This window comes from Cherax quadricarinatus, chromosome 4 (assembly GCF_038502225.1).
Source record: "Cherax quadricarinatus isolate ZL_2023a chromosome 4, ASM3850222v1, whole genome shotgun sequence".
Classification (NCBI taxonomy): domain Eukaryota; kingdom Metazoa; phylum Arthropoda; class Malacostraca; order Decapoda; family Parastacidae; genus Cherax; species Cherax quadricarinatus.
This window is the reverse complement of record NC_091295.1, coordinates 22336691-22353931: the sequence shown is the minus strand read 5'-3', so window position 1 is coordinate 22353931 and position 17241 is coordinate 22336691. Positions and strand designations below refer to the sequence as shown.

At 42.3% G+C, this 17241-nt stretch overlaps 1 protein-coding gene across 1 annotated transcript in view; it reads left to right on the top strand.

Moving 5' to 3' along the window:
• Positions 1-17241, top strand: part of LOC128684385 (zwei Ig domain protein zig-8) — a 548882-nt gene that overhangs the window by 466260 nt on the left and 65381 nt on the right. The window contains exons 3-5 of the mRNA XM_070095221.1: positions 6650-6860; positions 7148-7290; positions 9998-10166. Of these exons, the coding sequence (XP_069951322.1) occupies positions 6650-6860; positions 7148-7290; positions 9998-10166 (523 nt within the window). The remainder of the gene's footprint in view (positions 1-6649; positions 6861-7147; positions 7291-9997; positions 10167-17241) is intronic.

Below are 17241 nucleotides of genomic sequence, written 5' to 3'. Positions count from 1 at the left end.
AAAACAACACTGGTTACAAGTTATAGATGGGAAAAACAACACTGGTTACAAGTTATAGGTGGGAAAAACAACACTGGTTACAAGTTATAGATGAGAAAAACAACACTGGTTACAAGTTATAGATGAGAAAAACAACACTGGTTACAAGTTATAGATGGGAAAAACAACACTGATTACAAGTTATAGATGAGAAAAACAACACTGGTTACAAGTTATAGATGGGAAAAGCAACACTGGTTACAAGTTATAGATGAGAAAAACAACACTGGTTACAAGTTATAGATGGGAAAAGCAACACTGGTTACAAGTTATAGATGAGAAAAACAACACTGGTTACAAGTTATAGATGGGAAAAGCAACACTGGTTACAAGTTATAGATGGGAAAAGCAACACTGGTTACAAGTTATAGATGGGAAAAGCAACACTGGTTACAAGTTATAGATGAGAAAAACAACACTGGTTACAAGTTATAGATGGGAAAAGCAACGCTGGTTACAAGTTATAGATGGGAAAAACAACACTGGTTACAAGTTATAGATGAGAAAAACAACACTGGTTACAAGTTATAGATGAGAAAAACAACACTGGTTACAAGTTATAGATGGGAAAAACAACACTGGTTACAAGTTATAGATGGGAAAAACAACACTGGTTACAAGTTATAGATGAGAAAAAAAACACTGGTTACAAGTTACGGATAAGAAGATCACGTAAAAATTAAACTTACACCTTACCCAGGGTTCCTACTCAAGTTCGTTTTATGCGAATGCTCTAATAAACGATGTCCCTTTTCTGGCCGGAACTGCGTGAAAGTGCGAATTCGGCGCATGTGAACGGTGCAGAACGCATTGCAAATAATCCTTATGTAGAAATAAGTGTTGGCAGCCTGAGGGAGAGCTTAGAGATATCTAAAACTCTTACGGGTTTAGATATCCCTCTTCCCATCCAGTAGTGTAATGTATTGGGCCAGGAAGGTACAATGTATGAACCGAAGGATACTTAATTTTGAAATTCTTGAGTTGTGTAACGAATGTTTTGGTTAGTACCGGCGTCTTTGCAATTAAAAAGCCGGAATTTTACTGAATTATCAACAAAAAATTGTATTTCTGTAAATAAACAATAGCGACAATAAGATGAGTTAGGTATTTTTATTTCCTTGAGGTTTCGCCTACACAGTAGGTTTCTCCAGTTGAATACAAAGGTGACTAAATATGGAAACAACGGCAGCAGTTCATCAACCTTGAAGTAGTAGTTTTGAGGTGGTCAGTCCCTCAGCCTTGAGAAGTGTTCAGCTCCATAGTTTTGAACGTGTATATAAATGCCTGTTGACCAGGTTCCTGAGAAAGGATTAAATGCGACACCTTTGTTCAACACTTTGTACTACTAATACCATGATTGTTAATCCAGGTCGTTAACATCATGGAGAAACGTCTGATACATCTTTGATGTGTTTACGTAACCCAGGTTGAAGCTGTCGAACTCTAGCTCGAGTATGGGTAAGTACTCACCGAGTCGGGTTTGTTATAGTCGACATTGGGCTCGCGAGTCCACCTCTTCACTACTGAAATAGTACCCCGTGTTTGGTGTTTTAATCATACAATTTTCAACTTTTTAAAAAATATGTGTATTTGCGGTGAAGAGACGAGGCTAGGCTCCTGACCCCGCCTCATAAGCGGTGTGTGTTTACCTTTAATGTACAAGCTTGACAGAGGGATGGATGCGCACCTCCATAAGTCCCACGTCAACGGGTAGCCCTAGTGGTCAGAGCTTCTCCAAGCTGCAACGTAGTCAGCCACGCCCCTTGATCAATACATGTACACAACTGGACACCAATGGAAATAAAGTAACATTAACTTAATCGGGTTATCCAATGATACATTATAAATAATTAGCTTTTAAAATAACAATTGTTAACGTTTTGTATTATGTGTTAGAATTAAATACAAGAATGAAGTTACTTACCGCCCCATGTCAGGTATAAGTAACTCACAGTTGCTGAACGTGACTAGACACCAGTTGTCAGGTGTACTCAGCTGGCACAACCGACACTGTCAGGTGTACTCAGCTGGCACAACTCACTGTCAAGTGTAGTAAGCTTGTACAACTCACACTGTTAGGTGTAGAAAGCTTGTACAATTGACAATGGACACTGTCAGTTACACTCATTAATCTCGTTTATCGGACACTGTCAGTTTTTTTGTTACAGCAAATTGAACTTATCTTTTTGTTCACTTTCATTTGTGTGTGTGTGTGTGTGTGTGTGTGTGTGTGTGTGTGTGTGTGTGTGTGTGTGTGTGTGTGTGTGTGTGTGTGTGTGTGTGTGTGTGTGTGTGTGTGTGTGTGTGTGTAATTCGAGGACGTCTTTACCTATAAATGTTATAACAATATTCTCTTCCTTAGACAGGTGACGCTTCGATATGTAAAATAAAAATGCATTGATCCGCTATTTCATCGTAAATGACAGGTGTCGCTTGTGAGGAAGACACAGATGCCACCAGCACAGGACGAACCTCTCAACCAAACTCTCTCTTTTCTTGTGAACAGGTGCCGCTCGTAGCAACACAGTAGACACTTTACACCAGTAATCTTAATTTAAAAAGCCATCTACCCACTCACTCAGCAGCTATAATAAAACTGTCTCACGATAAACACACACTTGAGCACTGTGTCTTAAACTACTTCAGAAAATGACAAGAGTACATTTTTATAATCATAACGAAGAGCTAAATACGTAAGGGTCAGACAAGAGTACAGAATATATACCAAAGACATATGTGAACTGTTTAACCATTTTGCAGGATTTGATGCATATAAATGATGGTCTTTTGTAAAGGTAATAATTCTATAAATAAGACGCAGTAATCGAAAATACAATATTATCTATATATATAATGAAAGTTTAAACTGAAATATAATGTTACCTGTATAATAAAAAATCCAACGATGGAGTTAGTATAAGAAGCTGCGTATTAAATGTTTGGATTAAGTAGCTACTGTTTACATGAGGATTCATTCACAAGATGAGTAACGCTGCCATGTAAACTCTCACCTATGATGTAAATCTGAACTCATCAATATGATTTACACATAACCCACAAAAAGAAAAGGAAACCCATGACGATGGGGGTCGGTCCTGAACCTTCATGAAGTCACAAAATTTAGATGCGATTTAACAACAGTCGGGAACGAACCGGAACTCCTCATAAATTTCCTCTCGTAAATGCGGGTTATTTGTGAATTCTTTCAGCCGCGGAATTGTGTGGCTTTTATTTTCTAACACGAGTAGTGCCAGAGGGTAAAAATATAAAGTCCACCTGTTATCCAGTGGTAAATACCACATCCTCTCTCATACTCTCCCCGCCCAACAGGTGTGCTGGTCTCACACTCTCCCTACCCAACAGGTGTACTGGTCTCACACTCTCCCTACTCAACAGGTGTGATGGTCTTACACTCTCCCCGCCCAACAGGTGTGCTGGTCTCACACTCTCCCTACCCAACAGGTATGAAGGTCTTACACTCTCCCCGCCCAACAGGTGTACTGGTCTCACACTCTCCTTACTCAACAGGTGTACTGGTCTCACTCTCCCTACTCAACAGGTGTGATAGTCTTACACTCTTCCCACCCAACAGGTGTGATGGTTTCACACTCTCCCCACCCAACAGGTGTGCTGGTCTCACACTCTCCACACCAACAGGTGTGCTGGTCTCACACTCTCCCCACCCAGCAGGTGTGCTGGTCTCACACTCTCCCCACCCAATAACCGTCCTACTCTCCCCAGCAGTCGTCCTGGTAATATACACAGACTTTGCAAAAGCATTTGACAAATGCGATCATGGCGTAATAGCCCATAAAATACGTGCTAAAGGAATAACTGGGAAAGTGGGGAGATGGATCTTCAACTTCCTAACAAATCGAACACAAAGAGTAGTGGTCAACAGAGTTAAATCGGAGGCTGCCATAGTAAAGAGCTCTGTTCCACAAGGCACAGTACTAGCCCCCATCTTATTCCTTATCCTCATATCAGACATAGACAGAGATATACACCACAGCACCGTATCATCCTTTGCGGATGATACTAGGATCTGCATGAGGCTGTCATCTGCTGAGGACGCGGTTAACCTCCAAGAAGATATAAACAAAGTTTTCCAGTGGGCAACGGTAAACAATATGATGTTCAATGAGGACAAATTCCAACTACTCCGTTATGGAAAACTGGAGGAGATAATTACTAGAACAGAGTATGCTACTGACTCCGGCCATACAATAGAGCGGAAAAATAATGTAAGGGACCTGGGAGTAGTAATGTCTGAGGATCTCACTTTCAAGGATCACAACAGTGCCACGATCGCACGTGCAAAGAAAATGATAGGATGGATAATGAGAACTTTCAAAACGAGAGATACCAAGCCCATGATGATCCTTTTCAAATCACTTGTTCTCTCTAGGCTGGAATACTGCTGTACATTAACATCTCCATTCAAAGCAGGTGAAATCGCAGATCTAGAGAGTGTACAGAGATCCTTTACTGCACGTATAAGTTCTGTCAAGCACCTTATCTACTGGGAAAGCTTGGAAGCACTTGACTTGTACTCGTTGGAACGCAGGAGGGAGAGATATATCATAATCTACACTTGGAAAATCTTGGAAGGAATGGTCCCAAATCTGCACACAGAAATCACTCCCTACGAAAGTAAAAGACTGGGCAGGCAATGCAAAATGCCGCCAATAAAAAGTAGGGGCGCCATTGGTACACTAAGGGAAAACACCATAAGTGTCCGGAGCCCAAAACTGTTCAACAGCCTCCCATCAAGCATTAGGGGAATTGCCAATAAACCCCTGGCTGCCTTCAAGAGAGAGCTGGACAGATACCTAAAGTCAGTGCCGGATCAGCTAGGGCTGTGGCTCGTACGTTGGACTGCGTGCGGCCAGCAGTAACAGCCTAGTTGATCAGGCCCTGATCCATCGGGAGGCCTGGTCATGGACCGGGCCGCGGGGGCGTTGATCCCCGGAATAACCTCCAGGTAACCTCCAGGTAACCCAGCAAGTGTGTACAATAGAGGGTGTATGTGTAAGTGTATGACTGATTAGTTAATGATTTAATCAAACCATTAGTGGAATCCAGTCCCAGAAATCTGCGTTCCCATTTCTAGATAATTGAATTCTTACCTCTAATTCGATCCGGCAATGTAAGCCGATTGTAGGTGTAGTCGAATCTCTGGTGAACTGAAGACTCGTGGAAGACCCTTCATATGTGGCCAGAGCCAATAACGTATATAAATGCTCATTCATTGTACCGTCAATAGGCACTTAGTGTCGTGAAGTAGGGGTTGGGGGTTCTATAACTCGTTGCTCCAGTGGGGACACCTGAGACACCTATACAAGTCACTGGTCTGCAACCGGGTTTTGTAGGAGAGAAGATGCCGCCTATGACCGTGATGTGTGATCAAATTTATGTTGTAATGTGTTAACGAATGTTAGGGTCCTTCACTGCGCTAGCCTAGTGTAGGTAAGCCGTCCAATAACTAGGTTAACAGGTCGGCATAGAGTCTGGTCACCCGCCTCTTAACTCGTGTTTTTTTTTTTTTTTTTTTTTTTTTGTAACTGAAGCCTGGGTGCCCAGCGTGGGTAGGTGAAGTACCCTCCTTACTGACACATTTGGGACTTTTAATTTGTGATAAAGGGGGATAAATAAATGTGGCAACATTGAGTAGGCATACGTGGGTTTACTGCTCAATCTCGACTCTCTTGCTACCTCAATCCCCTCCCCTTCCTATCCTTTAACGGATACGGAAATCAGCTAACTTCCTGCTTTCCTACAACAGGTGTCATGGTTACATACTCTCCCCACCCAACAGGTGTCATGGTTACATACTCTCCCCACCCAACAGGTGTCATGGTTACATACTCTCCCCACCCAACAGGTGTCATGGTTACATACTCTCCCCACCCAACACGTGTCATGGTTACATACTCTCCCCACCCAACAGGTGTCACGGTTACATACTCTCCCCACCCAACAGGTGTCATGGTTACATACTCTCCCCACCCAACAGGTGTCATGGTTACATACTCTCCCCACCCAACAGGTGTCATGGTTACATACTCTCCCCACCCAACAGGTGTCATGGTTACATACTCTCCCCACCCAACAGGTGTCATGGTTACATACTCTCCCCACCCAACACGTGTCATGGTTACATACTCTCCCCACCCAACAGGTGTCACGGTTACATACTCTCCCCACCCAACAGGTGTCATGGTTACATACTCTCCCCACCCAACAGGTGTCATGGTTACATACTCTCCCCACCCAACAGGTGTCACGGTTACATACTCTCCCCACCCAACACGTGTCATGGTTACATACTCTCCCCACCCAACAGGTGTCACGGTTACATACTCTCCCCACCCAACAGGTGTCATGGTTACATACTCTCCCCACCCAACAGGTGTCACGGTTACATACTCTCTCCACCCAACAGGTGTCATGGTTACATACTCTCTCCACCCAACAGGTGTCATGGTTACATACTCTCCCCACCCAACAGGTATCATGGTTACATACTCTCTCCACCCAACAGGTGTCATGGTTACATACTCTCCCCACCCAACAGGTGTCATGGTTACATACTCTCCCCACCCAACAGGTGTCCTGGATACGTGGGAGAGACCTTCGCATCCTGACGGTGGGAAGGTACACTTACACAACAGACCTCCGCTACGAGGCGCTGCATCAGAATGGCACCAACCAGTGGACGCTGAGGATCAAGTCAGCCCAACCAAGGGACCAGGGCAACTACGAGTGCCAGATCAGCACTAAGCCAATCAAGGCCTTCACGACCTATCTACGAGTGCTGGGTGAGTGTGTGTGTGTGTGTGTGTGTGTGTGTGTGTGTGTGTGTGTGTGTGTGTGTGTGTGTGTGTGTGTGTGTGTGTGTGTGTGTGTGTGTGTGTGTGCGCTCCTTCAATACACAACTCCCAAAGTGTATCTTTCCAAGATCTTAACATTTTTTTTTGACCCCCATTTTAATGACCCCGTAACTACTGACCCCGCATCACTGACCCCGCATCACTGACCCCGCATCACTGACCCCGCACCACTGACCCCGCACCACCGATCTCGAACCGCTGACCCCGTGTTTCAGAGCCTCGTGGAGAGATCCTGGGCTCCCCGGACCTGTATGTACAGAAGGGCAGCATGATCAACCTGACCTGCGTCCTGTACGACCTGCCAGAGCCACCCCTCTACGTCCGCTGGTACCACAGCAACAAGCACCACAGCAACAGGGTAGGTCGCTGGTACCACAGCAACAAGCACCACAGCAACAGGGTAGGTCGCTGGTGCCACAGCAACAAGCACCACAACAACAGGGTAAGTCGCTGTTACCACAAAAACAGTACAGATTGATTAAAAAAAGAACTGTGGTCCTACAGTGTGCTGCTAACCTATTTTATGTCAGATATATTGTGGGAAAATCCACAGGGTGCTACTATCCTTATTCATTATGATAGTTACGTTATGGAAACACCCACAGTGTGCTGCTATCTTATTCTGCACGGTAGTTACACTGTAGGAACAAACGCAGTGTGCAGTTCACTCATTCTCTGTAATAGTTATATTACGGTAACAAGAGCCAGCGTTGCTGTCATCACCCATCAAGAAGAATGATTATCTTGCACAAGGTAATGCAATATCTTAGCCTGATCTGATGACAGAGTTGGGGAGAACAAGGAAGACGGCTGAGAGTGGGCTCATTGCAGGTCAGTGGATGATTATTTACAGGTCGAAAGGGTAGTTGAGAGGTCAGTGAAGGATAGCTGACAGTCCCTTGGATGGTTTTCAGATTTTTGAAGGGTAGTTTACAGATCATCGAAGGGTAGTTTACAGGTGAGTACAAGGTAGTTTACAGGCTATTAAAGGGTAGTTTATAGGTGACGGGTACTTTACAGTTCAGTAAGGGGTAATTTACAGATGGGTTAAGGGTAGTTTACAGGCGAGTGAAGGTATTTTTTTGATCAAGGGTAGTTTCCAGGTTTATGGAAAGTAGTTTACAGGTCAGTAAAGGGTAGCTTATAGGCTAGAGAAGAATAGTTTATAGGCAACTGAAGGGTAGTTCACAGACCACTGAAGGGTAGTTCACAGGCCAATGAAGGGTAGTTTACAGGCCACTGAAGGGTAGTTTACAGGCCACTGAAGGGAAGTTTACAGTAAAGTGAAGGGTAATTTACAGGCCACTGAAGGGTAGCTTACAGTTTAGTGAAGAGTAGTTTACAGTCTAGTGAAGGGGAATTTACAGGCCACTGAAGGGTAGTTTACAGTCCAGTGAAGGGTAGTTCACAGTCCAGTGAAGAGTAGTTTACAGTCGAGTGATGGGTAGTTCGCGGGCCACTGAAGGATAGTATGCAGACCATTGAAGGATAGTTTACAGTCCAGTGAAGGGAAGTTTACAGAACTTCACTAACATATCCTCCACCAACATTCTCTTCACTTTCATGTCCTTCACTGACATTCCCTCCAATAACACCCTCCACCAACGTTCCCTCCACTAACGTTTCATTATCAGACCCTCCACTAATGTCCCCTTGCCTAGATGGCGGTAATCAAGTAGAGTTTGATTCCCTGCATGATCTGAGTAAGCTATCCCTGTGTCCCATAAACCCAGCCCCATCTACCTCACCGCTCGCATAAGGTATAGTACAGAGTGAGGCACATGTTTATGATGCAGTTAAATATTAGAGTTGAAGATGTGAAGTCAGTCAAAAAGGTACTCAAATTATTGCATAGAAACTAATATTCCAGTTTCTTAAATAAAAGTGGCAAATTGGCGTTTACGTTGCCCAAATCTAATATATTTTTCTAAGATTTTTTAGAAGTTTCAAGCCAGTCAGAAGAGTCATTCTCTAGTTGTTGCACTAAGACCAATATCCCATTACACCACTACGTTTGAAGACGTTCAGAAGTTGCATTTGAAAGCTATAGATGCTGAATGTTCCAGCCAATAAATTCTCAAATGATCCCCTTTCACATTTCAAAATTTCCATTTTTTAGTAAAACTCGCAAAATGGCGCCTTCACTGGCCAAAATCAAGCTACGTTTTTCTTAAGGATGCGCCAGGACTTAAAGTTTGAAGTAGATCGGAAGAGGTATTTTTCAGTTACTGAAAGAGAAAATAATTTAATAAAATTATCAAAATAAAAGTCGCTCAGTCCAAAATCAATGTGAAACTTCCTTTGAGAAAAACATTTAAGCGCTAAAAATTTGAAGCCAGCCGGGAGATGCATTCTCCAGTTATAGGGCAGAATAAAGCAATTCGAAAGATCATAACTATGCTAATAAAGATGCTCCAGCCACTGAAGACTGATTCCCTTTAGAAGAATACTGAATATTTTTTTTTTTTTGTGAAGCTGACACATACACACTGGCGTAACAAGATGAACCTTCTGGTGAGTAGGATAAACCTGCGTCGAATGTTTGGAGGTAAACTGAAGCATTCTTCTCAGATTAAGAGTCCTTAACAAAAAAAAGGAGGGTTATTACAAAATTAGGAAAAGAGTCTCTGTTTATCCCAGTAGTTTCGCTAACTTTTCCCTGGTTATAGTTCGCCAGTGTTGGAAATTTAAAGCTGATTGGATAAGGAGTTCTCAGGTAGTAGAAAAGTTTGTCATCCACTTTGAGGAATCCTCTTCGGGAGTCCCTAATTACGTCCTCTATTAAAACAAACTCCATCATCCACTCTTCTAATACCTGCATCACTAACACTGCAATTACTAACACCATCAATAAGGCCATTATCACTAACACTAATAGTATCACCACCATTAGAACCATCACTAACACCGCAGTTACTAACACCATCACTAGTGACACTATCACTAACGCCATTACCACCACCACCATCACTAATACCACAATAACTAACACCATCACTACTAACACCACCACCAGCACTAACACCACCACCAGCACTAACACCACACACATGTTGTCTCCACAGAACATCAGCTACAGCAGCAGCCGTGGAGGAGTGTCACTGATCGTTGAAAAGGGTCCCACTACTCTCAGCTACCTGTTGATCACCTCTGCCAGGGTGGCGGACACAGGTGTCTACACCTGTGTACCATCCAACCACAACGCTACCAGCGTCACTCTCCACGTCCTCAACGGTGAGTCAAGATCTTCTTAACCCTTTTAGGGTCGACAGGCCCTCTCAGAGACTTGTTCTCAGGGTCGGCCAAATTTAAAAAAAAAATTATTTTTTCTTATGAAAATATAGAGAATCATTTCTCAATCATAATAACACCAAAAGTATGAAATTTGATGGAAAACTTAAGGAATTATGCTCTCGCAAAATTAGCGGTCTTGATGATGTTTACGCATCGGCGATTTTGCCCACTTTGAGCCCTATTTTCGGACAATTCCAGTATACTTGTTGACAAAAATCATAACTATTTCGCTAGAACTCCATTTTTTCTATCGAATGAGTACACGAAACCACCAATTTACCGATTTCAACTATCCAATACAGTGGTCAGAATTTAGCAATTTTGCCAATTTCACACAAATTTCAAAAGATGCCAATTTCCGAATAGGGTCCAGAATAAACAAGAAAGACATTCCTGGCAATAAAATAGTATTTCCTCTGTTCATTAGTTATGTCCCCACGCCCCTCTTACATTCTTTTGCTTTCCACTTTGAATTTTTATTCTCACAAAAAAAATAGAAGATTTATTGTTATGCAGACTACTGCATTGATGTAGTAATAGTATAAATAATATCAGCGCACTTGTGAAAGAATATTAGACTCACCAGTTGACGTGTATTAGACGCTTGGCATGATTTGTTTATTTTTGAACTTTGGTAAAAATCGAACATTTCTGCTACTTTGAGCTCAATTTCAAGGTACTTTTCTTTGAAAAACCAGTCAAAATCATCTCAATTTCTGTAATATGTCTTCCATTCTATAAAATGAGACCAGGAAAACTAGAATACAACAATAAATACCATACGAAAATACAGTACAAAGTCGCTGTTTTAATCCAAAAACACGGTCAAAGTTTTTTTTCTCATTACGCACTATGTGCTGCAGGATTTTTTTTATACTGCGCACACTGACCACATAGACCCATTCTTTCATATGTAGGCCTACCAGCTTTCTCTCACTAGATTTGAGGGCGCTAGAATTTAGGTGTACTATTATGTCAAAAACCCTGGCGCGTAAACCGTACTAGTAAGGCCGAAACCCTGAAAGGGTTAAAGGGCCTGATGAACAGAAAGATTTTCTGGTGTCCTCATTAGCAGGTCAGAATGTCAAATTGTCGTAAATGGCCAATGTAAAGGTGCTTAATGTATCAGCAATGGTGTGGTCTTTAAAGTGTAATCAGTAGTGAGAATTCCCCTAAATTGTTTTCAATAATAATTGAGAATGAAGTGTCTTCAGTGGTGAGGTAACACAATGTTGTTAATGGTACCTGAAGTCCATTAAGTGTCATTAATGAGGAGGCCCATTAATTGTCCCTAATTGTGTGGTCCATTAAATAATTTTATTTGTAAGTGAAATTCATTATTTTTCCTCAACGAAGGGTAATGTGCCTAAAGTGTCCTCAGTGGTAAGAGGAATTACTAAAGTATCCTCGGTAAGGGAGGCCCCTAAAGTTCCGTCCTCAGTGGTAAGCGAGGTCCAAATAAAGTGTCGCTAATGGTAAGTCCGTTAATGATCGGTTTCAGAACCAATACTGTTTTTATGTGAATAACGTGACAGATGAGACTGAATCAGATATATCCCTGTTTGCTGATGATGTAAAATTGACGAAGAGAATAACAAAAGATGGGAGTAGGAGAAAGCTACAAATGGCTGGGATAAGCAGCACCATTTATCAGGTAAGCGGTTGCTTGAATTCAACCCCAGCAAATGCAATGTTATGAAGATTTGGGAAAGGCAAGAAGACCTGATATAGAGAGTAAATTCGGGGTTCAGAGGCAGCGGACGTCACTCAAAAAAAAAAAAATCTGATATATCACCAGTGGCACACATCAGCCGAATAACTTATGCAGCCAATGCTTGTGTAACCAATCTAAGAGAAGCCTTCAAAAATCTCAATAAGGAATCATTCAAAGTCCTTTACACGGCATATGTTAATTAAGCATGTTAAAAACTCGCATACAACGAGGCTTGTTCCAGAGCAGATGGGTACGAGGTGCGAGGAATGGCTGACAGAATTAAATGTAGTATTAATGGAGGACATCATTATTATAATCATGGGGAGCGCTAAACCAGTAGGATAATACAGCGCATGTGGGGGGAATGGAAGGTATTCAAATTTGAATCAGGGAACCGGAGCACAGATCCAATTCCCTAGATGAAGAGCCCCTCACCAGCGTCAAAAACCTCCTTTGAGGGGTAATGGAAGACAGAAAAATCAGGGAAAACATGACAACTCCAAATAAAATACTGAAAATGAATTTACTGGGTAGACAGGGACAGGCTGCTTGATAGCCAGGAAACATATACTTCGGTTACTAAAGCCTCAGATGACCCATAAGAATGTCAGGAAGTATTTCTTCAGCCTCATGGTGGTCAGAAAGTGGAATAATCTCGAAGTGATAGAAGCAGGTTTCATGCACAGGTTTTAGTGCAGGTACGGTAGGCTTCATGAGGCCAGGAGGGAGTGAATCTGGCAAACAAGTTGAGATGAGTGGGCAGGAGCTAAGACTAGATCCCGGCAACAAATAAGGGAGTACATACAGGTGAGCGCGCGCACGCAGCTGGTAAGCCAAGAAGATGGGAGGAAAACAAACAAGTGATTTCGGCGATCACTGAAGAGAGGAAAATACCGAGTAAACAGAAATATTTCAGAGACTGTGCGAGTTCTGCAGAGATAAAAAAAAATATGTCAACCTAACATTGGTCAGCCGCAGCTCGAAACAGAATCTTAAGATGTAAAGTATTATTGAGTAATCCACCAAGATGTCGCGATGCACACATGGATTTGGACAGAGCAGAAATGGAGAGGAAACACCCGAGGATGCAATTAAAAAATACATAAATAATCCGTACTTAGGAGAGAGGAGCTTAAGACGACGTTTCTGTCCGACTTGGACCATTTACAAGCCACACTAGCACACGAAGGTTAGGGAGCCAATATATATATATATATATATATATATATATATATATATATATATATATATATATATATATATATATATATATATATATATATATATATATATATATATATATATATATAGAAGAAGGGGGGGGAGGGACGGGACAAAGAAAAGGGAAAGAGGAGGGGGTGGCAATACAAGGGAACACCCAGCATCTAGAACTCTCTCAAGGCTCTTTCCTCAGCAGCCCCATTCCTAGAACCACCCCATCTTCCCTTAAGTGAGCAATAATTCAACATAATCCATACCCGTCCCCTCCTCCCTATAATCTACAACGGTTAATAAACTTTACTCCTCCCCTTCCCCTCCCACCTTCCAACAATATACACAACAATCTCGAACTCACCCTTTTCCATTTTCTCTTATATGGGATTAAGAAGAAAACTTTGACATTCCAATCCTGAGAATATTTACCGAAAAAAAGGCTTCGAATATGGTACATGAATGCAGATGGAATATAAACAAAAGTGGCGAATTAATAAAATGAAAAACAGTGACATTCTCAGACAACTTACATTGGAGACAAAATTAGCTGAAAAGATAAATGCAATATTTTCAAGCAATGAGGAAAGTAAAGCAAAACAGCTGAGGGGAGGAGCAGCAACGCTGATCAGAAATCAATGAAAGAAGATTTGTGAAGAAACTATGTTGCGATAAGAGAATTCCTGAATGAAGTACAGTGGGAAAAGGGAGTATAAGTCACTGAATGTAATGACCGAGTTTCTAGTTACATAGTGCAGCGTGTCTGAGGAGACTGTCACGGGTAAGAGAAGAAAGCAACGGTAAGAACAGAGAGAGTTCCTGGTTTAACCAAAGATGCGGAGAGGTAAAGAAAAAGGGAAAGAAAATGGAAGAATACAGTAAGTGAGGAACAGAAGAAGACAGAGAACCGGTAAACGTGCAATAAATGAATATACAAAGGTGGGAAGAGAAACTAAGCACCAAACTGAGAATGACATGATATAAGAATAGGAAGGAGAGTGGCTTCACAGCTACATTATAAAAGGGTAAAAGGTCAGGTAATGAAACTGAAGAAGGATGAGAGCTCACGGGAGACAAACAAGTCTGTGACGAGCCAAATAAACAATTTGAGTAGGTGATCTCAGTGGAAACAAAGTTAACACAAGAGGCGATAAAATGGATACGTCATCATGTTCTGGAAACCGAACACATAACAAAGTGGAAGACGTGGAGAGTGAGTTGGGTATATCAGACGCAATAAGATATGATTAAGTGTCACCATGGATTCTGCGAGAGTGTGCAGAGACACTATCCAAGCCAATAACTAAAACCTACAGTAAATCAATGGACATAGGGAAATTGCCTCTGATCTGGTAGACAGCAAAAGTAGTCTCAGTATTTAAGAAAAGAGATTGACAGGAAGCATTAACCTAAAGATCAGTATCATTGACCTTCAGTCTTAGGTAATGGAGAGGATAATAAAAAGAGTATTGGGACATTTAAAGAGAAGTGCTTACATCAACAACAACCAGAAAGAATTCAGATATGGTAAATCTTGTCGCAAGGTTATAGAAGTGAGGAGAGAGAGAGAGAGAGAGAGAGAGAGAGAGAGAGAGAGAGAGAGAGAGAGAGAGAGAGAGAGAGAGAGAGAGAGAGAGAGAGAGAGAGAGAGAAGGATTACTAGACTGCATTTTCTGATACTGCAAGAAGACGTTTGACACTATACTTCACAGGAAACTGAGACAAACATTTGAGGTACAGGCAAGTAAAACACGGCAGGCACTACCTTGAATGAAAGAGCAACCTTACGGGAAGCAGACAAAGAATAATTGTCCGAGAAGAGGCGTCGAAATGGGCAGGTGAACAGAGTGGGGTTTCACACAAATCAGTATTGAGACTGGTATTGCTTCTGGTGTTTGTGAATGATATACCAGAAGAGATTAAGATTTATCCCTTGAAAGAATGAAAACTTAAAAAGATAAGGAGAAGCCACAAACGGACATGGACAAAATACAGTACTGGTCAGACAAGTGGCTACTGAAATTAAACCCTCAGTAAAGGTAAACCTAGAAAAATTGGGAAAAAAGGGGGGGGGAAACCATAAACTGAATATTTACTCAGGAGACGGAGGCTGCAAACCTAAGTCAGATAGAACGAGCTACAGGTACGCATATCGCCGAGCATATTGCCTGATGGTCACATCAATCGCTGAAGCGAATGTTTCTTGAATCCAAACTTAGGTTCAGGAATCTCGAAGAATCATTTATGGCCCTTAATGTGACACATGTCTGGCCCACTTTGGAGTATGCAGCACCACAATGAAACCATCACATGATAAAGTATGTTAAAGGAACTGTAGAAAATGCGGAGGTTTGCAACGTGCATTAATAACTCAGCAAAATAAAGAGAATTATTAAGGATAATATACAAAAACTGAGCCTGGCGACATTACAGGATATTAGCACCTGGAAAAACATGATGACGATGCTAAGAAATAATTAAAGGACTTGACAGAAGAGAGAGAGAGAGAGAGAGAGAGAGAGAGAGAGAGAGAGAGAGAGAGAGAGAGAGAGAGAGAGAGAGAGAGAGAGAGAGAGAGAGAGAGAGAGAGAGAGAGAGAGAGAGAGAGAGAGAGAGAGAGAGTGAGAGAGAGAGAGAGATAGGCGATAAAATGGTTCATGAGGGCAGAGTTGCAAGTAAAGACACAAACGAGTCACGGGGATGTCCAGAAGTATTTCTTCAGCCTCAAAGAGGTCGGAAAGAGCAATGACGAAGTAGTGGAGCCAGGCTCCACCCTCACAATTTTAAAAGTAAGTGTAGAAGCTGGCGAGGCTAGGAATAAGTTTGGCAAGGACCAGGAGCTGAGAGTCAGCCCATTAAACCACAAATAAGAGAAGTAAAAATAAGCGAGCACAGCTAATTCACACGACCATTCATAAAGTCCATTAAGAGTGTGAGAGTAAACAATAACGACTCACACATCACTCGAGTCTCGCTCCTTCGTTGGAACAAGAGGCACTCTGGAATTTTTTTTCTTTTTTTTTTTGCTGGAATGTTTTTTGTGTGTGTTTAGTTATATAACTCCTGTGGTGAGTGACCCGGGGATTCAGTGCCAAGTGGAGAGTTGGCACCAGCTGCCACGCTAGTATTTGATGGACCTTAGTGCAGTGAGCATATCGGTATTTTTTTTTTTTTTTTTTAAAGATTTCTACCTCCTTCCTCTCTCCGTTCTCGTTCTCTCGTTCTCTCGTTCTCTCGTTCTCTCGTTCTCTCGTTCTCTCGTTCTTTCGTTCTCGTTCTCGTTCTCTCGTTCTCGTTCTCTCGATCCCGTTCTCGCTCTCGTCGGGTTGAGTGTTGCCAGCGCAGTGTGTACGAGCGATCAGGCCAGCAACCAAGAAGCCTGGTCCATGACCGGGCCGCCAGCAACCAAGAAGCCTGGTCCATGACCGGGCTGCCAGCAACCAAGAAGCCTGGTCCAGGACCGGGCTACGGGGGACACCGAGTCAGCGTGAAATTTTCCGTAGTTAATTCTTAGTCTCAGTGGCAGGGTCCAGGGCCACTCCCGCTAATCAAGGGGCAATTAATGAAAAACAATCACCGTCATTTTACCAAGAGCAATTAACTCGTGTAATTAGCACATCCTAGTTACTATATCCCACCCACTATTTAACACATTATTATTTTCAACACATTTATCCTCGTATTTCACAAGTTAGGATCCAACACTCTTCAGTTGCTAGCACAACTGCAACGATTTGTTGATCAAGAGAGTCAGGACAACACTGACATACCGTCAACTTCAGTGGTTGCTTCACTGGGTTTGAAGCCTTTCCACTACATGAGCTTCATTGAGGCTGCGTTTAACCATGAAATCACGACTTGGACATCATTGAACATCCCTCTACCACTGTTTTTATTTTTTAATTTGTGTGTGACGCAGCGCATGCGCAGAGGTCTCGAATATATTTGCTAGAGTGAAGCTGAATTATAGAAAGCAGTACCACTCTCAATATGCGAGATATATACACGGACATGTGTGTGTGTCTCTCAGTGTATGTGCGCTGACTAGTGGTGAACATGATACATATAGCCTTAATGACCCTCGTGTAG